The 27,627-nt window shown below is 36.1% G+C and overlaps 2 protein-coding genes across 5 annotated transcripts; one reads left to right on the forward strand and one right to left on the reverse strand.

The window, feature by feature from the left end:
• The first annotated feature begins 498 nt into the window (after nt 1–498).
• LOC129885816 (uncharacterized) lies at nt 499–4,857 on the forward strand. Of its 4 annotated transcripts, none has more exons than XM_055960250.1 (3): nt 499–790; nt 2,296–2,459; nt 3,486–4,857. In XM_055960250.1, the coding sequence occupies exon 3, from the start codon at nt 3,499–3,501 to the stop codon at nt 4,591–4,593; it is 1,095 nt and encodes a 364-aa protein (XP_055816225.1). In that variant the 5' UTR covers nt 499–790; nt 2,296–2,459; nt 3,486–3,498; the 3' UTR covers nt 4,594–4,857. The 4 variants fall into 4 exon arrangements, with proteins under 4 accessions (XP_055816225.1, XP_055816228.1, XP_055816224.1 ...); XM_055960253.1 differs by lacking the exon at nt 2,296–2,459 and having other exon boundaries at nt 3,486–4,582; nt 4,695–4,857; XM_055960249.1 differs by lacking the exon at nt 2,296–2,459 and having other exon boundaries at nt 500–790.
• Nucleotides 4,858–5,081: 224 nt separating this feature from the next.
• LOC129885817 (separase) lies at nt 5,082–26,443 on the reverse strand. The gene is made up of 28 exons (XM_055960254.1): nt 25,603–26,443; nt 25,320–25,497; nt 25,135–25,242; nt 22,062–22,223; nt 21,577–21,947; nt 21,113–21,224; nt 20,825–20,950; nt 19,290–19,583; nt 19,058–19,168; nt 18,705–18,926; nt 18,474–18,599; nt 17,739–17,873; nt 16,695–17,060; nt 16,508–16,597; nt 15,901–16,128; nt 15,648–15,771; nt 15,020–15,544; nt 14,795–14,929; nt 13,196–13,430; nt 11,844–11,958; nt 10,978–11,172; nt 9,095–9,150; nt 8,779–9,008; nt 8,462–8,699; nt 7,791–8,187; nt 7,129–7,398; nt 5,803–5,890; nt 5,082–5,692 (listed from the first exon to the last, which is right to left on the reverse strand). The coding sequence occupies exons 1-28, from the start codon at nt 26,265–26,267 to the stop codon at nt 5,175–5,177; spliced, it is 6,420 nt and encodes a 2,139-aa protein (XP_055816229.1). The 5' UTR covers nt 26,268–26,443; the 3' UTR covers nt 5,082–5,174.
• Between the last annotated feature and the right edge of the window lie 1,184 nt (nt 26,444–27,627).

Consider the following 27,627-nt stretch of genomic DNA (forward strand, 5'->3'; position numbering starts at 1 on the left):
CATCCTAATCTTTTTATTTCCTTATAAATATAAATGATAAGAAAAAGAAGAGAAAAGGAACGACACGATTTTTTTTTAAAACTCAACAAACAAGATTAGATCTGGGGTATGCTACAAATACTCCACATAATTTGACAAACATATTCAAAATTATTGAAATTAAAAATCGAAAAAAGACAAACACGTAAATTCAAATTATTTTTGCTTCAATATGACCATTACCGTTATTATTATTAATAGCTAGTGATGACAAAACCTAGATATAAATATTATTTTGAAAACTTAACCAATATTTCATAGGAAAAAAGATATTTCCTTGATAAACCGTTTGAAATCACATACAATGATTGATATATCATCATTCACCTTCAATGCCTTGAAATTGTGAACATCTTTCTTAATTATTTATATTTCAATTTTATCCTCATTATTTTTTCTGAAAAAAGAGTAATTCTATTATTTTATAAAAAGATAAAATAGTTAGGAAGCGTGAATAGCAGTTTCCTACGGCGCGAGTGAAACCGCCACCTAACTGCCGTCGAGACGAGAAAAAGAGTAGCGTAGAAATGACTCCACGAATCCCATGAATTCTCTCTCTTTCTCTCTCCTCCAAATCCAAAATCCCCAAATTTCTATTTTATTTTCATTTTCAATGCCCGCGCTCTAAAGTGATTTCCCTCTCAGATCTCTCTCCTTTTTCACGAGAAAACCCTAGCTCTCTCTTTCTATAACCTTCCTTTTGTGTCAATTCATTCATACACCAATTTTAATAAATTGGTTTTTTTCCCCGGTAAGAATGATATATATATATATATATTTTTTTTTTATGAATTTTGAGGTGAGGGGATTGTGGGATATAGGGGATAATGGGACAATTGATGGATTTGATAATTGGATAAAATTAATGGTGAATCTGAGATTGATGGGGTGATTAGAAAAGGTCAAGGAGAGTCATGTGCTTGGCTTTGTTTTTTATGTTATTTAATAAATATTTTTTTTTCGCTGTATTGAGCTTTTGAATTATTGCTATTAATTTATTCATTTTGTTATCTGTATTCTCGCGTGATTTTGTTCTGCTGGGGCACGTTGTTTCGTGTATTGGATGCATTTTCTGAACCTGTCTTTGCGTAAGTAGTAGGTAGATAGGCGGGAGTTGAATTCTATCGGGGTATATACATATATATAGCTATCGTGTACTTTTTTGCTGCTCACAATTATCATTTTTTTGATCCAGATTCGCTCGAAACTCAAGGTGGGTCTGAGTCTTTGCTTTTTCTTTTTTGATCAATTTAGCTTGATGGTTTGTATAATGTGAATATGTCTTCATTCTTGGTGTTTGAATTCTGTTTGTTGTGAGGTGTTTTTCCCATCTGGGTTCTTGATTGATGATTCTGCCAGAGGGATGGAGGTCAAATTGACTGGTGTTTGTACAATTGCCTATGGCGTTTCTGTCTAAGCTTGCAAAATTTGATTTTTATGTGTATGGGCAGGCACTTTTTAACGTCTTGTCATCGGTATATTTCAATGTGATTGGGTGGTCTGATCTTCTTTTTGGTTTTGATAAGAGGTGTTCCTATGGCTCTTGACAGTGTCTGGATTCCCCAGTTATACATTCTTCATTTTTTTCTCCTTATATGGTCTTACTTTTTTATGGTAGTCTGATCATCATTGTTCTAATTCAATTCATCAGGCTATTTAATCAGTGTGTGATTTGTTGTTTCGGGATTTGATGGTGGTATTTGAGCTAGAATCAGGGGGGCAGTTCACTTGTGATCAGATCTGTAGCTTTAAGATTTCCAATTATATGTTGGAAGCTGACATTTGCTTGAGAGGTTGTAGAAATATTTTTTTTTCCTGAAAGATGAAAATTAATATAGTTGCAGCAAATGGGTTGAACATTTAGGTGTCTCTTTGTTAACTATTCAATAATTGCTGATCAGATTTTTGTTTTTACACGTGTTCGCGTGTATATTTGTATACATTAGTCACTCCCTCTGTTTTAATTTATCTGAACAGTGAACCTATTTCCTCTTTAGTCCGTTTAAAAAGAACGACCCCTCCCTAAATTTGGAAACAATTTGATTTAAATTTCTATGTTACCCTTATTGAGGAGTTTTTATAGCCAAACAAATGTTATGACATGTTTAAGACCACAAGCTTCTAATATGTTATAGCCACACAAATGTTGGGATATGTTTAAGATCATAAGTAACAAAAGTTTTATTTCTTTGTTAAACTATGTGCCAAGTTTACATATAATTGAAAGGAAAGGGCTATCTGTAATCATCTTTGCAGGACGTTGGCTAGTGAGTTCCTCCCATAACTCATGTGGTGGTGGTGGTGGGGTGTGTGTGTCTAATGTTGGGGGGATAATATACCATTAGAGACAATTCCTCCTTGAGTTGGATTGACTTTCTTTGCATTTTGAGGAAGTCTGTATTTGTCTTCCTGATGTGAATGTAAGTTCTTCTTTCTGTCTTTTGCTGTCTTTGTCTTTTTGGCACGGAACTGTTTTTATTCCTTGGTCTTGACTTGGTTTGAATCCTTTACTACACTTGTTTGACGGTGGGATTTGAGAATTTAAAGTTGATGAGTCCTGACCACAAAATAAAAAAGAAACAGAGAGGATGGCAGGGAAGGATAGTAGCAAATGGGGTGCTTTATTTCACCTCCTAAGCTTTTTCCTTATTCTGCACTCTTCTGTGATCAAATTCAACTAAATGTATTTGCCATCCCTAATGTTTTTGATTAGGGATAATAGACCAAGGGGGTTACGCTTCCGATGCCTCTAATCATTCCCATGTAGTTGGCATTCTAGATTATTGCCTTGTATGAATTGCATGTCCAGTATTTTTACTTAAAACACCATATTATGGGCAATTACCTTGTTATGAAGACTCATAATTCTAAAAGAATAAGTCTAAGTTGACTTTGTTTTCAGCAATCAAGTCATTGTAAAATGAGTATGCTCTGAATATTAGCTTCAAATGGAGTTTAATTGGTACAAAGTATTCATATAGCTAAGCCCAACTAGTTTGGGATTGATGGCATAGTGGACTGATATGATGTAACATTGAATTATCGGACAGATGCATGATCTCTCTATTAGCATATGGCTCTTTATCCTTCAGTTTAGTGATGGATCTAATACCCCTTATTATTTTCTCTGTTACTCTCTCGCGAAAGGTCCATCCTACTTTTATTTCCTTACTGATCCTCATATTTCTTTTGTATGCTTTGACATACAAGAAAATGATGCAAACACTTGGCTCTTAGTTATATGCTTGATCTGCATGTAGTAATATTTTGCCTGAAATCTCTGTTGTCCTGCATTGAATCGTGAAATAGGAAGAATAGTATGGTTTCTAAGAAAGGTAAAATAGTTAGGAAGAATACTTTGAGCACCCATCAGATATTGGATGTGACTGCTCTCTCTTTTTTATTTAGTGCAATTATGCTAAATTATTGATGTTCTATTCATGCAGATCTTTTTAGGAAATGGCGAAAGGGACCACAGGACGACGTAGGAATGGTTCTCGACGATGCAGGGCTACTCCATACCCTTTGCCATCTGCTAACCATTCTGAACTTGTTCACCAAAAGAAATGCTCTAAACTCTTTGAGAAGAAAGACTGGGAAGATGCAACATGTTCTGTATGCATGGAATATCCCCATAACGCGGTGCTTCTCCTGTGTTCCTCTCATGACAAAGGTTGCCGCCCCTACATGTGTGGAACTAGCTTGCGCTATTCAAACTGCCTCGATCAGTACAAGAAAGCCTACACTAAAGCAACACTGCCTGATAATAATCAACCTATGCAGGGTGCTACTGATACTCCAACTGCTGACCCATTTTCTACTTGGCCTTCTGAGAAAAGCGAGGTCTCAGAAGTTGCTTGCCCACTATGTAGAGGCCAGGTGAAGGGATGGACTGTGGTTGAACCTGCGAGAGAATATCTAAATACGAAGAAGCGTAGCTGCATGCAGGATGATTGCTCGTTTGTTGGAAGCTACAAGGAGATACGAAAACATGTTAAGGCAGAGCACCCCTGTGCTAGGCCACGTGAGGTAGATCCTCTTCTTGAACAAAAATGGACAAGGCTTGAGAGGGAACGAGAGAGGGATGATGTTATCAGCACTATAACTTCTTCTATGCCAGGGGCTGTGGTTTTTGGTGATTATGTGATAGAAGGAAGTCATTATGGTTTCGATTCAGATGATGAAGAGGGTTTTGATGCGAATGAGATGATGAATGGGAATGAAGGTTTTGGAGTGGGCATTGATCGCAACTTGATGAATGTGTTTCTGTTTTTGCAGGCTTTTGGTTCAGCAGGGAATATTGGGTCAAATCGGGTTATGAGGCGGCATGGGAGGGGCATAAGTGACACTTTGGATAGAGGTGCTGGTGGTGTTGACCGAAACCTCCCAATTGGTGGTTTCGAGTACTCTGATGAAGACAGTGACAATAGTGGGGATGATAATGATGATAGTGGTATATCTCTCGTTGGGCGTCTTCGTCGTGAAGGTAGAGTCCTTTTGGGTCGCTCTGGGAGGAGACGAAGACGTAGAGAGGCCAACGCAGGTCGGAGATAGATGTAATTTGTGTATGTTTGAAATTGTGAAAAAAGAAATAATTATAGGTCTTAGTCTAGGATTTAACTGTGCTCTAACATTCTCATGAACATCTGCCTCAGATTGATGTTTGATACATGGTAGATTGTAGGATGGCTCAGAATTATTGGCGGGCACTTGAAGAAAGCTCAGTTTCGCTGTGATTTGTACTTTGTAATTTCCTTATTCTGTCTTTTGAACATTTCTGTCAATTCTTGTATGAATGCAATTTCTAATGTACATTTTCGCTTCTTGTTCACCCTTAACCATTTCAATTTGTATGAATGTAATTTAGATCTGGAGTTATTTCTCTTCTGTAAACCAGGCTAGGCAAAAGCATTTTTCTAGCTGAACTAGTTATTGGTTTCGAGTAGTGGACACGAGACACTATTGAGAGCTTGAAAGTTTTCAGTGAAATTGACACTGATTTCATCCACAACAATAATGCGAATATCTTATCTTTGGTCAGATCTTAGAAAGGGAACACAATATTTAAAATGATAAGAGATTGTACAAGCAATAAAGAATAAGAGTAACATTATCATATACACAATGTCATAATACTACAAATCTTTTTTGCTTATTATTCCTGTAGGGACACCATAACAAACTGGGGCTGCTCCAATCAAAAAAGGGAGAGTGCATGCCTCTCGAGCTTGCCCCATGAATGATCCAATCTTTGGTCTATGGTTACAGTGGTTAGTAGATATATTGCTATTACATACATCAGGTGTTGTATCTTTCTTTCTCTTTACCCTTTCAATTCTTTTTCTATCACTAATTTTTAAGGACTCAAGTTTATCTGAAAGTGTATCACATTGATCACACCTAAAAGAAACATTTGATCTTTCTCTCAAAATAGCATCAAGCATGCTCTTTCCAAATCTGTCAATATCCTTGTCTGTCACTTCCCATAAATTAGCAACTATAACTGGAGAACCTGCCAATAGGTAGCACAAGGGAGCACCTCGAGGAGCATAACATCCATGTAGATACAGTGATCCACTGCTGCACCCCATAAGCAGAGTTGCAGCGCAACGCTCTAGTTTCTTCACCTCATGCTCGGGGATATATTGTGCTCCTGAAATACCAGCGTAGCAACATATTATATCTAAAGGAGCGTGTAGGCAATAATGAGTATAACCTAATGAACCATGATAATATCGTCCATCAGTTAAAATTTGAGCTTACCGCTTCCGTGACCGAAATAAATAAAAAGATCATGAGACTTCAAGGCCTCAGCTAATTCTTCGACGGCTGGTGCAGTTCCACACTTTCCCTGCACAACGAAGTAAAATGCTTTTGGTTAATATATCCTAGGAAGGGGCATGTGAATAACCACATTAATATCATGTTATGTAATACGCTCTAGTAAGTATATCTGTTAATTAAAAAAAAGAACTGTTACTATATAATATAACATAGTAATTATCTTTTGCACTTGATAATCTTATACTATATCACAAAATTTTACACGAAAATATCGCCAGAACCACTTGGGATTTTGCATACAAGATAATAATGTTCATTTTTATTAAATGACCAATCATTTTACCTACAATCTCATTTTTATTTTGTATAACCTTGCTCTGAGATAAATTTAAACAGAAATACATGGTTAACAACTATGAATTCAGAATGTTTCTTAGTTCATGAGCTTATTTGCGTATATGTATAAATATTGTTTTTACTTTTTTAAGGGAGCAATAAGATTATTTGTACACCATTTATATAAGCTCTACAAAGCATAGGTAATAGCAAGAACGAGTAAAGAAAGATCGCAGAGTAAGTTGACAGCTAACTTGTAATTAGTTTTAACTATAGTGAATCCCCCGAATACAAAATGGACCTTAATTAACAAAATATATAGAGGAAACATGCAACATATCCAATTGATCTGGGACTAAGGTAGTTGGTTATTGACTAATAAAATTATTTATCCTAATTATTTCATATTTATAAGATAGTACTCCCTCCGTCCCATTTTATGTGGCACCCTTTGACTTGACACGGTATTTAAGAAAAAAAAAAGACTTTTGAAACTTGTGGTCTAAAACTATCCTTAGATATTTGTGTGGTTGTAAATCATTTCATTAAGGGTAAAAGAGAAATTTTAAAGTTAAATTGTTTCTAATTATAATACGGTGACATTCTTTTTGGTTAGGCCTAAAAAGGAAAGTGTACCACATAAAATGAGACAGAGGGAGTATATATCAGTGGAAACAAACTAAAATAATAGAACCACTGCAGTTTCCACTAAAATAAACTACTTTTTGCTAATTTTTTCTCCCATTTAAGGGAAACCTATATTTCATTTTTCAGTTGAAATTCATAAAACATAATAGGGCCCTTTTAGCATTCATAAAAAAAGGAAGAAACATAAAAAACATAACTTTTGTAGATTATATTTTTAGATGAACCTTTCACATGCATTGCACGTGCAGAGAAGGCAAAATGTGATACAAAGTGTCTTCTTTCTTTTACAGTTCTAATTCCAGGAGTAAAGTAGAGAAGTACCTCAAAATCCTGATCTCTGAACCAGTTCTCAAATTCACTCTGTGTACTGCTAAGATCTCCACTTGGATTCAAAAGATAATACGAATCCAGTGGATCAATCAATGGAATGGAAGGTGATGATGGAACTCCTTGTTTCATAGGAGATCCCCCAATCTGAACTACTTGTTGATCTTGGCAACACTTGATCAGCGTTGCTCTGATGCTGCTAACTGAAGGCATGCGATAAACCTGCTGGTTTCTTAATACCGGTAGGTTCTCCCAAGGAAGCATCTGCAGAAGTCGTCATTATTTTTCTTACCAAATCCTTCTGTTTAAACCGGTTCACTAGATTTTTGTCAATTAGGAAACAATTAAAAGAACTTTGCCAATTAGCAGAGAAACTTTTCCTACTTGGGGAAGTTCACACAGTTGCAGCACAGCTGTATAAACTATGCACAATGTATAGGCTTAAGACAATAAACAAAAATTGCAACATTTATCAAATCTATTATTTCCCGAATTGCAACTTCTTGAAACATGGGAGGACTTTCTATGTCCTTTCTGTAAGGCTTTTGGCTAGTGAAAGAAACTTCAGATATAATGAAGCACAAAGTTGAATCAAGACTCTTCAAGCAACCAATACTAAAAGAATAACCAGGAAGCAAAGACAAAAGTAAACACACCTGCACCTCAAGATCCAAAACAAGAATAACTGGTCTTCTACTTATGGATTCAGTCTCTTCCATCTCTTGGGCTTCGTCAAATATAGACTTGTATACTGAATCACAGAGACTTTCAACTTCTGTAGATGTCTTGTATAACACTTTGGAGTTTCCCTGACCCCCTCCATGTAGGTGACATCCTTTATTTATAACCATCTGAGAAAAGCAATTTTCTTTCTCACAACCGTACTTCGCACCTCCAAGAATTACTTTGAGAAGACTTTCATGAACATCTGCTCTAGCTTTACGTCTAAAATGATCATAGAGTTTCTTTACTAGTGAATCCAAGAGCTCACATTCTGACAATTCCCCCAAAAGCAAGCATCTCCAAGGACCTAACCATGAATCCTCTAGATTCCTGAGGCACAAATTTAAAACATAAAATACTTTGATATGCGTTAATTGAAAGTGAATAAGAGATACATCCAGTGACTTCACTCTTAACTACCAGATGGAAAGGAGAAGGCATCTAGAATTATACAAAATGATCATCATCATGACAGCTATCTTTCAACTGAACTTTTGCAAACAGCTGAAATTCCAAGAATTCAGTATTGAAGATCATCCACATCAAGGGAGATGAGCTTTTGCATGGAACACTAAAGTAGATGAATTATTTAAACAAGACTAACCATAAAAAATTAGCAAGGCGCTTATCAAGTTGTTTCCTCCACTTCCACCATGATGATCTGCTCTCTGTTGTATCTTCTAATAGGTGTACAGAAGAGGATAAGTAATTATTCTCTAATATATCTCTAAAGACTGGAGCCACATCATCGATCACGCTGGATACCCAAGGGCAATGCCAGTGCTTATCTTTGACTTCAAATGAAAAACTTGAAGTGAATTCAGCAACATCATCTGCAGCTTCTGATGGCATGAAAGAAGAACAAGTTATGGATATCTTTCATGAATTTACTGCTCAATTTAGAGTGTAAGACTGTATTACCATTTAAGATAGAATGCACCGGCAAAATTACAGTGATGGGCAGACTAATAGAGCTCATGCGAGATAACAAAACCCATGATTGAATGGGGTATGGAAAATGCAACAATTCACTCAACAAACTGGAAACAGAGCGTCCAAGCAAGCTAAGACAGACAATTGTACAAGAAGGCAGGCTCTCAAAAAATCTCGAAACAAAATCTTCAAGATCTTCAACTGATTCAGGTGCAATCCTGCATTAGAAGAGGAGGAAGATAAAACATAAATGAGCACATCTTCTTAGCAAAGGTGCTTAATTCATGCTAAGACTAAGAAATACCTGAGCATGTTAGGTTCTTCTGAACCAAGATACTGTTGGCTCGAAGAACATGAACCCTGAAAACAACAAATCTATAAATATAAGTGCACCCAGCACAATGCAAAGGAAAACTATAACATTAGCTTCTGTGTAGGAGAAAAACTTAGATTCAACAGTAAGTTGTCTTTAGTGAGATTTTGTAGAAGCTTTACTGGCTGTGACTTTGTGGAATTACAATGGGTATATGTTTGTTGTTTGCTGGCTGTGACTATACCTTTGGAGTCTTTTTCGGTATGAACAGAATGCTCCAAGGTTGCTCCTTAGAGTCATAAACTTTTGATCTTCTCTGTGAATACTGCTCCACATGAGCTTCCTCAATTTTTCTTCCCATTTATAATCTCATTTTCCATCTAATTTATCATTATTCTCTGTCTGCTATCCTCAAAGAAGATTTTTACACTCCCAAAAGATCTGCCCAAGGAATCCCCAATCCTTAAACAATATTTTGTTTCAAGGGGAGAAGGCCAAAGGGTAAAGAAGATGCCATGCTTGGTTAGTGATTGCCGATCAATAACATGATTATAGTACAGAATGATCACAGCAAAGCATAGTTGTCGACCCTCATAGTCACACAAATACAAGTGGACAGATTCGGAAGAGAATCCAATAAAAAAGGTTGCATGTTTACTTCTGACTTTAGATTTCAACTTCATTAAAATATATCAGGTTCAACTACTCAGGTTCAGGCTTAGCTCACTTTTGTACCACTTAGGGGTTGTTTGGTCGCTGGATAAGAAACAAGTTATCCATGTATTCATTTTCGTATAACTTATATGTGTTTGGTAGGTAGCTAGGAAATACGTTATTCAAGTACAAAATTAATACAGTGTTTGGTTGACAATTTAGAAACCCGCATAACTAATAGATGTATAACAACAACAACAACCCAGTGAAATCCCACAATGTGGGGTCTGGGGAGGGTAGAGTGTACGCAGACCTTACTCCTACCAAGGTAGGACGGCTGTTTCCAGGAGACCCTCGGCTCAATAAAAGCATAAAAATTGGTCAGATACGGTTAAGTACTAATAGATGTATAAGTTATGAGGGAATCTATGTATGCATGATAGAAGGTGGAATAACTAATACATGTATAATAAATATTCCCTCCGTCTCATTTTATAAGTTATGAGGGAATCTATGTATGCAAGAAATACGTTATTCAAGTATAAAATTAATACAGTATTTGGTTGACAATTTAGAAACCTGCATAACAAATACATGTATAAGTTATGAGGGAATCTATGTATGCAGGATATAAGGTGGAATAACTAATACATGTATAAAAAATATTCCCTCAGTCTCATTTTATGTGGCATCCTTTCCTTTTTAGTCCGTCCTAAAAAGAATGTCACCTTACTATAATTAAAAACAATTTATCTTTAAAATTCTCCTTTTACCCTTAATGAAATGATTTACAACCACACAAATATCTAAGGATTGTTTTAGACCAGAAGTTTCAAACAATGCCACATAAAATGGGATGGAGGAAGTACATGAATAACTAATCCCTGCATAAAATAATACATAGATTCGCTCATAACTAATACCTGCATAACTCTAACCAACTACCAAACGACCCCTTATTGTATTACACCCTACTGTTGCCCCTTTTTCTGCTGCAAAGTGTTAAAGCAAAGGGGACACATGGAACTACAAAGTCCTTGAACAAAACAAACAAATGGCAAGGCACTAGGAGATCATGCTGCTAGCGTTACATGCAACCATTATGCAGAACCGCAGCAACGATTAGGGGTTAAAACTGCAGAACAAGCATGAGGAAGAAAAAACTTCTTGAAGATCAGTTCTTGACGCAAACTGAAGTTACTAAACTAAGAAACACATACCTCAGAATCCTCAACATGTTCAGCTTTCTGCTCCTTCAACGGGCAAGAAAAGAAGTGTTGATTGAGATGAGTACCAATTGAAGCTTGATGGAAGAACGATGCCCATTGGCTCTCAGAGATTGCTTTGCTAGGTGCTATACTAAAAGACTTAAGAGAAGTAGAAAGTACATAAACTGCCGCAAGCAACCTGGAAATCTGTTTAAATTGCTATAAATGTCAATTTCCTGGGGATCAAACTGGTTACAAATTGGAGAAAAACACAATGAATTGCCATATGTTTATTTAACATCTCAACAAGCACTCAAATAATAAGCATACAATGATTTGAGATTACACATTTGCAGAAATCATTGCAGTACAGATCCACTAAAAATGAACACCAAAAGATTACTAGAGCTGCCACCTAAGAAAATCAACCCACACATGCAAGAACCAGAAAGCTAAATGAAAGATATTTGAACCTTACTTTGTAAAATACAGTATTGCAACAGTCCTGTCATTTATTTGAGCCTTACTTTGTAAAACACAGTATTGCAACAGTCCTTTTATTTATTGACTTCAGGACAACTTTCGTTACTAGTTCGCAATTTGTTCTCTCATGAGGCCAGAGCAAACAAAATTACCATGTATTTACTCATGCACCTTATGGTTTGTTTGCAAGCACGTAATTGAAGCCGCTTAGGGGAATTTCTGTATAGCATATTGTAAATGTATGTCCAAAGGAGATAATTCCAAGTGAGTGAAGGAAGCAGACTTATAAGCAAGAATGCAAGTCTCTCAAAAGGTAGAAAACACAAACAAGATTGTTCAATCATACACTTAGCTAAGAGAGGAATTTCTAGTACAGATCAACTAAAGAAAGTAACCTTTTGAGAAAGCAAGGGAATCTCACGACTGAGAATGAAAGCCAGCTTCAGCCAACCAATAACATTTGATAACTTAATGCACGAAAAATTACGGCATTCTTTACAGCCAGTTTTCCTGCATAAGAAAGAAATTCAGGAGGACAACAGAAAATATTATTACAAACTGAAACTTAATGTGAAATGAATTGCTACAACTTACTACATGAAAAATGTATACAGCGAGGGATATATGTGGCTACAACTTACATATATTGGTGAATGTTTGAAAAAATCGTTCCCATTACATACATGATATATCTAGATATAGGTACGACTATCTCGGATCAACGGGTGACAAATGGACAATTTGGATTGATTTTGAGCAGATCAAAATGGTTGAATCAATAAATGGTCAAGGCGGGCTAAACAATGGGTCATAGAGCCACTCAATTCTTACCAAGTTCTTATTTCTTTGTTTATTTCTTATAAGTTGTTTAATTACCAGGCACACAATAAAATTTTCTATTCTTTATCAGAGCTATATTTAAAATATCAAACAAAAAAAAGTTTTTTACTTAAAGATTTTAACAAAGCTTTTCATAGGTCAATTTGTGCTACATACTTGGCCCAAATCAGTCCAACCTTTAGATGGGGGCTAAATTTGGATGGGTCAAGATGTGTTAAGCACTTTTATCCAAACAATCAACTGCTTATTTATAAAAATAACTTTCAGCACTTCAAAATTCTAAAAGCACTTCATACATAAAAGTTACTTTTTTAAGCCCATCCAAACGGGCTCTATATTGCTAGAAGTTCCAATGAATCCCCCATTACAGAAGAAATGCCTGTACTTGGATATTTTACAGGTTCTCTCCAATTAAATACACCAAGTGGTGGCAAAAATTACGGGTTCCCTAAAATTAAGGGAAATAAAGTTCTTAAAACCACAAAAGTCTACTGCCAATTCATTCCAGTTCAGTAAATACTTGGAATCACAGTAGTTTCTGGATGACTTTTAATGGAAGGACAAATGTGTTAATTTATTTAGCACTTGTTGAGTCTCCCACCTCGACTAAGGGATGGGGGACTTGGGCAATCCTCACCCTCTTGAGCTAACTTTTGGGGTTGAGTTAGGCCCACACCCATTTCTTTAACAGCACCAACAGACCTTTGTTAAGTCATTTCAAGAACAATCTAATTAACAATGTCTCGGCAGCTGAAGATTGTTAAATGCAACAAATAAATATCGTTACGGCATTTACACCAGTAATTTGAATTTCAGAATTCATAATGAGCTGATAGCAAGTTCAAATTTGTCTGAGGTGCAAGATACGAAAAGATATGACAACTTGCATATATTTCTGCACAGATACCTGGTTGCTTTGCAAGTATAGCTCTTCAAAATGGAATAGCAAATGCGGTAAAGTATAACTGAATGATCAACAGCCAATTCAACTGCCCAAATATCGTGTCCCATCTGGTCAACCAAGGACATTAGTGGCAGAGAAGAATACTTTGGACAACATGGATCGGAACTGAACAGCGAAACGCTTTGAAGAACAAGCTTTTGTGCTTCATGGCTATCACCAGAAAGACCTAAGCATTTTTCTGACACAGACAAGATAAGAGGGGTAAGGCCAATGAAGAAGTTGAAAAACATAATGAGAGTAGAAAAGATAAAGAGGTATGTTATTGCATGCTTCCAACACTGTCACCTGCAATTCAAGCATTCAAGTTTAAGCAGGCACAATCATTTAGGCATGGTGTGTCTACCATGTCTAAAAGAAATTAGGGCCACAAGTAGATCAGAGTTCACTGCTTCAATGAAATTGTAAGCATGAAAGAGCGGTACAAATTAGCTCAAACATGCACACAAGCAATATAACAACATGGACAACATTAATTCCAAAAATTATGGTTAAATATCATCAAAATACAATTTCCACAAACACAAGAAACGATAACTGCAATTGAAAATTTGATTCTCATTGCAATGAATCAACAACAACAGCATACCAAGTGTAGTCTCAGAAAGTGGGGTCTAGGGAGGGTAGAGTGTACGCAGACCTTACCCACACCTCACGTTAGAGAGGTTGTTTCCAATAGACCCTCTGCTCACTCTTTGCAATGAATCAACCATTGTAAAGAACCGGTGTGTAGACTTCCATATTTAATTGCTTTAGGAATTCCTCCAGTAGTTATCTTTAATTGCAAGTTTCATTTTCAAGTTTTCCCAAAAATAAGTATTAATAAAGAATTAGAAAATAAAACAAGATAGAAATAGACAAGAAAACTAGCTCATTCCCAGCACTCAGATAGCAAAAATCTCTAATCATATCCTCTCTCTTTTTCTCATCTTTAAAAGTTAATTCAAATATTCAAATGCTTCTAACTCAGATTGTTTTAAGCTTCATTGCACGAAGCACACGATTCTTTGAGGTCATTTCACATTACCCACAAGAAGAGACGAACCCCTGCTTCAACATCACTCTGTTGCTTTTAGCAACTGCCCACCGCAATTGAAACATAATAAGTATGACTACATGCTCTTATAACAAGGAGAACACAAACTTTGAGAAACACTAATAATTTCTTATATGTTAGTGGTATCCAGGCCAGCAGCTTGCTGAAATGACTATACCACAAGTCAGCCTGCAATTGTACAAAACCACAGGAGTAAACCTCCCACCAAGACTGAAGCCGATGGACTCGCATTGAATTTTGTAACCTGCTGAACTTGGAACTTCAGGTTACTCATACACCTCAACACCAGTAATGTGACAATTTATTCATTATCTTTTAACATAAGGGAGGAGCTGTGAGTTTATTACTAGTAATATATTCGTGGGAAATAGTTTTTCATGAAATGTTGAATTCTGAGCATGTATCATATGTCGCATATTGAGAAACCAGCCCAGAGCCACAGCTAAAGAAAGTACACAAAATCATATCCATAAGGAACGTGATGCTACCCGTAGTGGTTAGAAGCCTCAGCAAAAGTTGTCTGCGAACAAGCTCCCATTTCAAGTACACAAAATCACTCAAAGACCCAGAACAGAGAATCTCAAGAGGAAGATGGTGCCAACACTTCAATTTGTAGCATATACCTGTGAATTAAAAGAATATGATTGGCAATGAAAAGCTCTTTCTATTTTAAGCTCCAGATGAAAAGAAACATATTAGTAAAAGGTTCTTACAGCCCATGACTTCAGCATCATTAGCATGCTCATCATCCATAGAACTTTCACATTTTTTCATAGAATGATATCTCGACCGCGTCATCCTTAAATTATGTTCGGGCTCTTTCTTGCTCTTCCTAGTCCTTCTGCCTTCAACAGCCATCTTGTTCTTCTGGAATGGGAACTCCTTCAGATCTGAAGGATCTGTTGCACCGTTTGCAAATGAATATGTAGCCTGGTGCTTGGTATTCTCGGAACTTGCTCCTAAAGAACAACCAACAGAATCCTCCCAGACGAAGTTATTCAGCTTCTCAAAGGAAGATCTATACTTCTCTTTAACACTATATACAAATTCCACTGTGGAGGTAGTATCACAATGTTGGCGGCTCCATAGATCTCCTAGTAGTAGATCAATTGAAACTTCCAGAATAATTCTGCATTTTAGGCAAGAGATGTCATCATAGTTTTCAGCCAATGTTTGCTTAGCAGTATTTAGTTCCTTTTCTGCCAACTCCAAGAGATGTTGTTTAGCATATAGTTTTCCTGATGAATATTAAAAGACACTAAGTTGAAAATCCCGAAACGTCAGGAAAAACATCCATTGTGATATACGAGAAAAAGCAAAGAAGTTGGGGAAAAGAATTACCTAACATACAACAGAATGAAATTATGAAGAGTGGCAAACTCTGAAAACAAGAGATGTCCTTCCCCCACACTAGAAGTGTCTTAGCCTCAGTTCCATTTCCAAGCAACTCATGAACAGTTCCAACCTGTTGTATTAGTTTATGCTATCATGGTCAATTAGATTCTCCGCAACACATCCAATTAAAATTAACGAACTACTTTTGTGTATGTAATAAATATTGACAATTATAAAAATAAATAAAATAATGATAGACCTGTAAAATGCTTTCCAGATAACATTGGAGGATATTCCAAGGAGTAAGCATAGAACCGTCAAAGTCAAATGAGACACTTTCAGGAAACCAAGCCTTTGCAGCCACGGAATCATATATCTGGAATTTTGTAAGACCATACACCTCACCCTGCTGCTCTATCTGATATTGGAAGTTTTCTTGAAGAAGTTTACTTCGTAAGCGATGGGCTTCTTTTGCATAAGCAAGAGCCTACAGGTATTGCATTAAAATTAAAGAGCATCTCAACAATTTGCAATCAGTAGTCAGTAGCATGCTCAAAATTAGAGAATAACTTTAACTTTTGAAACAAAAATGTCCCTCCACCCCACTTTATGGTCCTATTTTCACGGAATAGATGGCAAATCTTTTCTTGGAGCATGGATCCATGTGGTCTGCTGAGGTATGTTAACCCAAGAATAGAAGCCAAAAAGGTAAAATCCCAAGCGGGGACACCCACATTGGATCTACTTTCCTCTGGCAAAACATTTCAAGAGTTCCGTGAAAGAGTGATATCAATTCAAACAAATAAGGAAGAAAACTTTAAGTTGCAGCCCTATAATCATGCAAAATGCTATAGCAATTATTTTACCTCAATCAGTCGTCCATTTAGAATCTTTCTCTCACTCAAGTCATAGTAAAGATAAGCCGAAAGAAAGGCTGAACCGCTGGATAAAGGAACCTAAGAACAAATAACAGCTCAGATTAGCAGGTGCAACCACACTCCGTTAGCCTCAATAAATGCAACGGAATTAGGTGTGTCTATGTCGGAAGCTTACATCATGAATGAGCTTTGAAGCAGTGAGCTTAACTTTATCCTCTGTAATGTCACAGCGGAGAAAGCTTTGATTACTACGAGACACTTCAGAAGAAAGAACAAGGCTTAGAAAGAAGCTCTGCTGAAACCCAACTAATTGTGGTTGAGATTCTTTCATGCACTTCATCCAGTATTCAACAGACTTGGAAAGTTCACCACAATGGTTCGACAATGTTTTGATGAACATTTCATTCACTGGTGATGTACAGAGTGCATGACTAAGTCTTCTATATCTCCATAGTAACGACACAGACTTCTCTAATGGAATATTCTTCATAAATATTTGTATCATCATCTCATATATGTCTGGATGAATTTCCAGGTAGCCCTGAAAAATGGAAGCACAAGATGATAGAGTTTATGAAAATTGGCATCACTCAGTACCAAAAATTCAGCATTCTTCAAAAAATTTAGACACACACACGTGCATGTTTATAGGAAAGGCAGAAAAGATTAAGACCAATCAGTATTGTGTTACAGAGAACCTTTGGAGAAACTTTTAGGAATTAAAGCTATTGTTGAACCAGAAGAGCAGTTTTATGCATTTAAATAAGTGAGCAATAAGTAACTCTTGAAAAATTCCTGGGTTTCTTTTTAAAATCTACTGGGAAGAAGTTTTCTGGAAGCCAAGCAATGATTATTTATACTCAAAAAGCATTTCTAGTATATGCTAATGAAACATTTATCTGTCAAAAAAATTGCATCGTAGGAAGGGATTCCTAAAAACCACTTCTCGAAGTGAAAGATGCTCCATATGGGTCCTATAACTAGGATGATCATTCACATGAAACAAAGCAAAAAAATAGTATCACAAACTTCCCGAAACTGATGCATAAGCTATCAAAGATATAAGACCAGTCAGAGTGACTAGAAAGAGAGGAGTTTGAAGGTAAAAAAAGGTTATGATCAGTTAAAACTTGAGACGCATATTCAAATGATTTGTGATACAAGGCCCTTTTAGCATGTTCATTGCATAAACAAAGTGACATCAAGGTAAAGAGATTACCTTCAATGATAACAAGTCAACAATCTGATGCAACATATTCAACATAGTTTCAGACATCCTACACTGATCAGGTGCATGGCAGTGGTTCAGACTCATCCAAAGTCTAGCTGCAGCATGTATATCTTCATAAAGTCTCTGTTCAAAAAGGAAAGACGGGGAATAAAATAATAGATCAGTATTCAGCAAATACAGGAAGGGTTTTCTGAGTCAAGAGAAAGGAATTAACTAAACATAGAAAAACTATGAAAAAAGTACATTAATTTGTTCATTTGTTGTGAGATAGAGTTGAAAATGATAAGAAAATTTTCTGATTTCTTCTCTTCTTTAAACCAATCAAATTGCAAAGAAAATGGACATCGTACCTAACTCAACCTAAAAAACAAGCTCATGAGGTAAGGATTGCCCAAGAGCATATCAAGAGACAACATTTCACTCCATCAACCAACTGGGGACATATTAAGACCCAACATTGGGTAAACCAAGGATAGGGATATGTCTTTCTCTAATACCATGTAAAGAAAATAAACCTTGAGCCTAACTCAACCAAAAGCTAGTTCATAAGGACAGAACTGCCTAAGTTTATTCAAGGAGACAACATCCCTTAACCAATGTGGGATATTCTAACACATTTAAAATAAAAATAGAAAAGGAAGAACTCCCTCCATCATTGGCCCAACTGTTTGACCCCCAAGGAAACATATCAATGCAAAAGATCAGCCTTTTACGCTGTAGCACCTTTGAGTCTGGTTCAATCTCACAGGTACAGAGTGCACGTGCACAATATGCATAGGCTGCCAGATAAGAAGCTGAATAAGTGCTGGCTAAATTTCCACCATAGTTTTTCTGTTTTAAAGAACTTTCCTGCAAAAGGTATAACCGGACATAATCAGCAACGTCAACTATACAATCAAGCTCTGATTACCGTAACTCAGCAGATAAAGAGGCAGAGACAAACAAATGACTTACCACTGTCGCTATTGCCTCAGATAGACACTGAATGCAATCTTTCAGAAAATGAAATCCACGGCCTCTTAACACCTCTCCCTTAACAATAAGGGATCTACATCTCTGTAAATAGCTGTCCTTGGTGACATATACTTCTTTTAAAAGAAGAGTTATAATTTTCAAACACATTTCCTGACATAATCTTGGATTTCGTACATTCAAATCTCTATATGCCATAAGCTCCTGATGAAGTATAAGAATCAGTTGTTAGCAGCACTTACTGTTGAGCAAAGAAAGCACATCAATCCAAATATAACTGCTGAAAGAGGTTAACTATAAACAAGCTCGGCCAGGAAGAGTTTGTGTGTTAGAACCTGCTCCAAAATGATTCCAAGAGCCTGTTTTGATTCTACAAAAGGTGACATCAAAGAATACAACGTAGTGGTACCTTCTTCAATATCCACATCGTTAACTTTCAATTCCATCTGGAAGCAGATCCACGTCAAAGAAATTCAGTAACAAGAAGCCAGAAAGAGAAATATAACTTTCACTACTGCATAAGGAAGGATGATAAGAGAGGCAAACAATCAAAGCTTTGGATTTTACCTTCACAAACTGTTTCACTACAGATATGGGACTTGGCAGTTTTTTGAACAAGTGCTGTGCAGCAGACCAGCTTTTAAGGCTATCAATGAGGATTTTTTGTACCTTACAATCACCACTATATTGAAGCACCTCCAAAAGAAAAGCAGTTTTCTCACACGCCTCATCAATGAAACCAATCACATCATCTTCTGACAGATCATGCTGAAATTTATCTGATTCATGCTTAAACAATTCACACAGACATAAGACACGATTCCAAGATGCTTTGCAGCATAGAGTCAAAGCTTTAGCAGCCTGCAAAGGAAGAAACGATATAATCAAAAATTGGACTGGAATATGCAAGGACAATTTTTTTCCAATGACAGTTGATACACCATATTAACGTATTGTTTTAGAAATCAAGGATACAGTGGTACGAACCTATAGAACAAATCCTGTCAAAGTAAGGTCGTTACACCATATTAACGTATTTATGCACTATGACTGTGTAGAGCAAGATTCAGAAAGGACTTCAATCAAATGATGGTACGAACCTATAGAACAGATCCTGTCAAAGGAAGGTCGTTACACCATATTAACGTATTTATGCACTATGACTGTGTAGAGCGAGATTCAGAAAGGACTTCAATAAAATGATGGTACGGAGGAACTAGTTTACCACTTTTAAAGTGTTCTGAGTACAAAATAAGAGGAATAGGAAATTAGATCTCCCCAGGCTCATTTTATCATTTCTAAGGAGTAAGAAGAATTGGAGAAATAACGCAGGTAATGAAGTCAGGGCAGTAACTTCATCCAACTCTGCCCAAAATATAGGCAACACTATCATATGCTTTTTCTTTATGTCAAACTTCTCGCCCATTAAAAATTAATCCATGTTGTCTTTTTTGATAGGTAAATTAATTAGTGTTGGCAGTAGGATTCAAACTCCCACCACTTAGGAGGAAAAATTATTCCATGTTTTCTCTCCTTTACCAGAGTAGATTTCCAGACATCAACAAACTATCTCAGTTTCCAGTCTTTTTAGTTTTCCAGTAGATGTTTTCCACTTTCATCCAGTCAGAATTTCCAGAAGTGCATCTGCAATTAAGTAAGCTTATGCACCAGATTTTACTTTGGTTTATGCAGCCTCCTATTGAAATAAGAGCATCTGCAACAAAACATCATCACATGTCCATTAAAGTTCACACTCCTCTAACATAAACATCTTTCAGAACTAAAATCCATGCTTTACCCCCATGCAACTATCCTGTGATGTTGTGGATACAACCGGCACTCTTAAACACGAATCAGGATTAGCTCAAAGTTCCACACTATGCTATAAACACAGGCCTGTCCCTTTTCTCTCATCCACCCAATATACTACAATACTTGATGACCTGAGTGCCTTCATAAAGGCAATTTTTCTTCAAATTTGACAAAGCATCAAAAACTTGAAAGTGAATAATAAACACGGTCATTCTATTAATAATAAACTAACCATGTGGAAAGTGAAAACAGTAGAAAAGGATTATGAGGATCTCTTCAGCTGTCCATACCTCTTTCATTTGCTTGTTTCTGTACAATACGACAGCAATGTTGTAAAAAGAGGTGAAGAGATACTTAAGTCCATTGGCTTGAACCCGCTCACTTGAAACGAGATACTTAATAAATCTAACAGTTTCCTGCAATTATAAAGAAAGACACAAGATAAATTCATTGTTAAAGTGGTGCTAGTCAGTTTCTATTATTGAATCATATATAAGATGTCATATGGGATAGTAGTAGTGGTAGATGATGTCAACAACAATCTTAATTAACATAGTAGCACGAACAACAACAGAAACCTTGATATCACGTTGTGTGCTTAAAGAGAGAGTGAAAGCAGCGACTGCTACAAGAAGGAACACTTTGTTGTTATCTTCACAAGGATCTTGCTTGCTATCAGCGGCACTGCATCTAAAAAGGTGGAAAATATAATATTTACATAACATAGCCTATGGAGAACTCAATTAAATAGAAGTACCAAAACAATCTTAAAGGTGAAAAAGACCAGTAAATAGCTGAATTAATTTTAACAGAGAAGTTAAAAGATTTTTAAAAACGGAAACTGAATTTTATTATAAATTACACAACATACTCAGTCCAACAAACCTAGCAATGGCTCTATAATTCGTAACTCCATGTCAAACTAAAAACTGTAGTGCGTTGTATGTATAATCTAGAGAAGTATAATAAGTTAAAACATAAAATGTAAGTTTATGTGAAACTTAGTAGATTGCAGGATTTGTGCTATATGCTAGTGATGTACCTGTAGTATAGGAATACGTTAATGTACTGCTTGAACACATCCTGGATGATCTCTAGGTAAGTATTGCAGGATCCAGCCTCTGTTACACAAAGAATTTCTTTCCTTGCTGAGATAACATACTCCGCAAGTGGCTGGCACAGGAACCTCAATGCATCAAAATAACACAGAACATAGAGCATTCTCTTCTGTGAATAGTTGCTTCCTTTGTTGTCTATTTCAAAGTAAGATTTTGAAAAGTTGAGCAAACTACTTAATTTTTGCAGCACATCATTGCGATCCAAGAAGAGAGCTCTTGAGTCGTGAATACAGGACTCATTAATGAGCAATCCAGTAGCATAAAGCCCCAGAATCAAATCAGTGGGTAGCTCATCCTTCAAAAGAACCAATTCTGTCATAAGTAGGACTTTCCTTAACCAAAGTCTTCCATAAATTCATAGGACTCGTTAAAGAAATAAATAACTCCAATAAACCGCTAAAGTGGTTACCTGAGAACCTGTCAATTCACCATAATGTTTTTTCACGTGCGTGGCTAATTCTTTTAATTGGGAAGCCAGGATACTACAAACATTTGAAGTAACACTTCGGCATTTATGAGCACAATAACAAACAAGCTCCAGAATTTCTATTATAGTGTTCTCCAGCCCAATCTGCCATGAAAAATTAACACAACTTCATGAATCATACCAAAGATGTAAGGACAATTCTACCATCAAAAAAACAACATAAACTGTGAAAAACAAGTTCTAGAATATACCATTGACTTAATAGTGCATTGCAAAGAAACATTCTTGAGATTATCTTTAGCAGAAAATGAGTTTAAAGATAACCATTAAGAAAATGATTTGGATCTAGTCATTAGCCCAGGAAGAAGAAAAAAGCATTTCAGGTCAGTAAACAGCGTCATCTATCCCACATTATCATATTTCATATTTGGGCTGTCTCAAGGATGTTTATAGTTTTCTTTTTAAAGAAATATAGTGATGCTCATATCAATTTTGCGCACCTCAAGTAATGAACCGGGCACCTACTATCTCCCTCCAACACAAGTATCGTGTAGCTCTATCCAGTATAAATGAAAAGAAATCACCTAGCACTTTTCTACCTCTGCTATGATATGAACCTTGGTCTCCCGTGGTTCATTTCATTTTGTTAACCACTACGTCACACCCTTGGGTGCAGGATGTTTATAGTTTATTAACTAGAAAGTTCTTTCCTAGTCTTCTATACCTTTTTGTTCATAACATTAAATAAATGGGAATCAGTGGCCAATTTATACTAGTAACTTACTAATTAATGTTCAAATTTCTCAAAAAAAACTACTTTATCTCTACTGATGGATCTCCCATTTAAATATAAAAAATTGCAACCGGTGCCTCTATATTGCTTTCCTACAAATTAGATCATATTCAGGACAAGGGAGAGTTAACTATAACATAATAGGAAACTATTGAATATCAGCACTACTTGTTTTCTGATGAAGAGCTCTTTAAACAGTAGCCCTCTTCCATCTCAAGAAGCCTTATTTAACATTTCGGCATATTGTCATTCCCTTTTCGTTTATGCATCGTTGTGGGTAGATCCAGGACCATTGCGCGCAAATCCTAGATCAGATAAAGATAAACCTACTTCTTCTTTTGACCAGAACTAAAAATGTGTAAAGTGAACCCTCTCTCATCTGTGATTGAATTAATCCCTACTTACACCAAACCAAGCAGGTGAAGTTGCAAAAAATTTCATACTCAAATCAACTTCCCCTTGACAATGAAAACAGAATCTTTGAATGCTTAGACACCAATATACAACAACAACAACAGACCCAGTGAAATCTCACTTGACACCAATATAATTTTTATGAAATAAAAAGATAAAATAAAGTGAATATCTCAATCTCATAAAGCATAAGGGCAATGTCTTAAATAAAATCATGAAATTGCCTACTTAGCCAGAATAGCAGTGAAACAGAAATACATATTTCAATACAAAAGTACAACTTCTAAGAGAAAGAAAAGCAGTGAAACAGAAATAGATATTTTATGAAAGTTATCGAGAAAGAAGCACAAAGCTTAAATGAAGTCATGAAATTGCATATTAACTTCTATATAGCAAGGATAGAAAAGAATGTAAGATTAAGAATTATTATTGTAACCAAGGAAATAAAAATAAGAAAGAAATTCAACAGAAAAGTACAACTCCGAGAGAAACAAAGGCAGTGAAACAACTTTGTAAAAGCTATCAAGAAAGAAGCAAGAATCTTGTATGATGTGTAGGAAACTCTACCTGAGGTGACATCAAGGCAACAAGTAATTTCTAGAAAGCTATAGCTAAGAAAAAAGTATTAACTATGTGATGTAATGGCAGGCAACGCACTGGTAGAATAACATAAAATACATGAAGTTGTGACACTGGTAATTCACAATACAAAGTACATGTGGTACATCTAGGAGCTGTATTTATGTTAAATCTCTATAATAATAAAAAAAGTCAAAAAGAATATAGTTTCACTTATCAACTTGACCAATTATCAGAGTAACTCAAAGATAATTAAATGCAATTCCAAAATATGATAATATATAAAACATTGAGGCAGAGATGATGCAGTTTAACTCCTTAAAGTACGGAAAAACTTCAATTCAAAATGGAGGGTGTATTTAATAGGCAAGTCAAAGTTTGCGTACAATCTACCCTCCCAAAACCCACTTATGGAAATTCACTGGGTATGTTGTTGTTGTTGTAACTCATGGTTCATTTTGATGGCATGATTATGTTAGAGATTCAGAGGTGTTTTGATCATATTGCATTATGCAGTAAATAGGGTCACCTATTTACAATTTCCCCTGTTTTATATGGAGCGAGTTAAGTGTAAAAGTTCATTTGAAAATAATAGTGAGAAAAGGCATAAGTAGAAGCCTATGAATGTCTTAGTTCAAGTTTAGCAGTTCAGAAGAAGGCGAGTTAATTTCTATGGTTTTCTTTTCTTTTTTTATAATATAATGGTATCTTTTAAAACTTAATTTCTACTTTTCTTGTTGAAGTTTTACTGGTTTTAGCAAATGACACTTTATGCAAACTTACTCTGGGATTTGCACAGATTCCAATAGGATTCTAGGTGGAGTTCAAAATACTTTTTCTTCCTTCTTGTTCCCTTTTAAGTCTTCACAACCTTTACTGGTCACACACTACATTGAACATCCCGAATCTGCACCAGAAACAGCACTAAGTTCTATTTTTTTGACCTCAAACATCTGTTGCTCTACCAGATCACATAACAGATGAAGCCTCGTAATCTTATAGCTGATCCAACCTTGATTCAGCAATCGTATAATGAGAACAAGCAATGGGTATGATGTACTTAAACTAGCCAAATGTAAACATTAGGTTCCCTTATTTTGCCTACAGAAAACTGTAAACTTGCTTACTTACTCGTCTTCAATAAATTATTCATTTGTATATGTCATGTACTGTCCCCCCTATTTGGAAGCAGAGATCAAGTATATGAAAAGAATCAATACTGGATCCTACAAACAGCAGAAATATCCTTGTTCAGGATCAATATGATACCTTTATTTCTTCAGCTATGGTGTCCAGCACATATTTTAAGGTGTCAGCAATCCCAGAGAAGTCATCATGTTCTTGTGAGAACAGAGAAGAGCATATTTTCCTTGCAAACTGTGGCACATATACCTGTTAGTATGGACAGAGAAGACATCTCTAGAATAGGCAAATGCTAAACATGAGAGATTCACCTTGAACAGTTGATCCCTTAGGGGTGATTGTTTAATTTGACACAAGGTTTCTGTACAAAATTTACACACCAAGTCCCCATTGAATTTTGTGAAGTCCCCTACCATAATCAGTGTTATTCTGTTCAAATATGTCACAAGCACCCGATGCAATTTCTCACTAGCATTCATATTCAAAACCCTATATCATCCAAAGTTTGTAATATTCAATCAGTTAAACACGTTTTCTAGCATTGCAAGAACTATAACAACGTGAGATACAATTCACAAATGAACAGAGACTCACTTGAACCATGGCGCAACTTCTTTGACCAAATCAAGAAGTCTATCATATTCACGGACAGCCTTATTCTGAATTAAAGAAGCACACTTAACAAGTGTAACAACAATCTCCACGACCAAAAGAGCAAACTCCTGATCCACATTCTCTTCATCCAATTGCGGCAACAACCCCTGCGTTGACACCACTGGTCTTGATTTCTTGACTTCTTTCTTGGTTTTACCAATCGCATTCTCCCGAAGAACCTTAAGTACGGAAAGTCCTTCACATTCTACTTCCTCGTATTTCCCCCATGATTCCAGACAATGAATGTACCGAACTCTTTGCGCCTGAACGGTGTAGGATTTACAAGACAGCTGCGAGGAGATATTCTCAAGGCAGTTAAGGCATAACCTGTAGATATCGAACAAATGAGGGGCAGATTCGTCAGGAAGTTTGGGGGATTCGGATAGGCGTTTGGGTAAGAGTGATAGGGATGTATTGAGGAACGAAAGAAATTGTTTGGCAAGTGAACGGATGGTAGTAACGTCGGTGGATTTTGATGGTTTGTTTGGTTTGGAGAGAGTGGTGAATTCGTGGAGGTAATTAGAGAAGTTTTCGTAGGTATTGGTAGTGAATTTGGTGGAGGATTGAAGTTCTGTGAGGAGAACAGTAGCGGGGGAGGAACCCATTAGAGTGGCTGCAGCCGCGGAGGGCAGGGCAGCGGCGGAGAAGACGCGGTGGCCGGTGGGCGATTTAGGTAGTGGTCCAGTGGACTTGTTGAGAGAGAATTTTTAAGGAGCGGGAAAGTGTTACCGCTCTTTGTTCTTTAAAACATTGAATCGTGGATAAATATAGAGTATTAAGAAACACACCATGAGAAATCCAAAGAGAAGCTATTGAATATTGTTTCATATCAATTTTGTATCGAAGAGAATGACTTTTATAACCAAAAGAATGAGTACAACTTGCCTATAAATTGTCAAGTGGGTCCTGCTTAAATAGATACCCAATGTCTATAAATTGTCAAGTGGTCCTACTTAAATAGATACTCACTTACTCTTTAACACTCCTCTTGGATGTCCACACGTGAAATGTGTCTCATTAAAACCTTTACAAGATATAATAAACATAGTTATCGTAAACATCCATAAATATTGTGTCTCGTTAAAATCTTACTAAAAAAAACAGTGGAAAAAAGAATAGTAAAAGAAAAAGAGTACACACATCTGGTAATATGCCTTGAATGTTGTCTCATTAAAAACCTTACCAGGAAAATCCAGTGGGACAAAAATGGTTAAGGAAAAAAGAGTGCAACGCATATTTTACTCACCTTGATGAAAACTTCATTTGATATCTCGAAGACGTTGCATTCCAATTTTGTATCTTATTTTCTCAAAGGTTGAAGTCGTCAACATTGTCTTCATACAATATTGTTGGAACGTCTTTTTTCAAAAAAAGGCTACATGTTTCTTGAGTGTGTTGAGTTATTGATCTTAACCAAAAGCATTCTCGATCTGCTTCATGGATGGCTATATCTTTGCATGATTTGAGGAAGTGGCAACCATAGTTTGCTTTGTTGAACGCCACGATATAGTTGTATCATCACATGTAAATAAATAGTTTGTATGCGATTGACCTTTATGGGAATCAGACAAATATTCTGCACCTGCGTAACCAATCAATTATGACATGAATTCATTTGAGTAAAACAATTCCATATCAATAGTCCCTCAAAGGTATCTGAATATATGCTTAATTCCATTCCGATGTCTTTGTGTTAGTGGAGAACTAAATCTTGATAACAAACTTACACAGAAAGTTATATCTGGTCTAGAATTGTTGGCAAGATACATTAATGCACCAATTGCACTAATATATGATATTTCATCACCAATAAGCTCTTCATCATTTTCATGAGGTCGAAATGGATCTATATTAATATTAAGAGATTCCATAGTGATTGGGATTCTCAATGGATGTGTTTTTATCCATATAAAACCTCTTTAAAATATTTTCAGTATATGTTGACTGATGTACAAATATTCCATT

Source organism: Solanum dulcamara, chromosome 4 (genome assembly GCF_947179165.1).
Source record: "Solanum dulcamara chromosome 4, daSolDulc1.2, whole genome shotgun sequence".
In the NCBI taxonomy this organism is placed as follows: domain Eukaryota; kingdom Viridiplantae; phylum Streptophyta; class Magnoliopsida; order Solanales; family Solanaceae; genus Solanum; species Solanum dulcamara.

Coding starts and splice junctions, on each gene's coding strand:
- LOC129885817 (XM_055960254.1), bottom strand. CDS start 26,267: ATGGGTTCCTCCCCCGCTACTGTTCTCCTCACAGAACTTCAATCCTCC. Junction 21,225..21,576: donor AACGTATTCCTATACTACAG/GTACATCACTAG, acceptor CCACCTTTTTAG/ATGCAGTGCCGCTGATAGCA. Junction 19,169..19,289: donor TAGTGAAACAGTTTGTGAAG/GTAAAATCCAAA, acceptor ATCTGCTTCCAG/ATGGAATTGAAAGTTAACGA.
- LOC129885816 (XM_055960250.1), top strand. CDS start 3,499: ATGGCGAAAGGGACCACAGGACGACGTAGGAATGGTTCTCGACGATGC.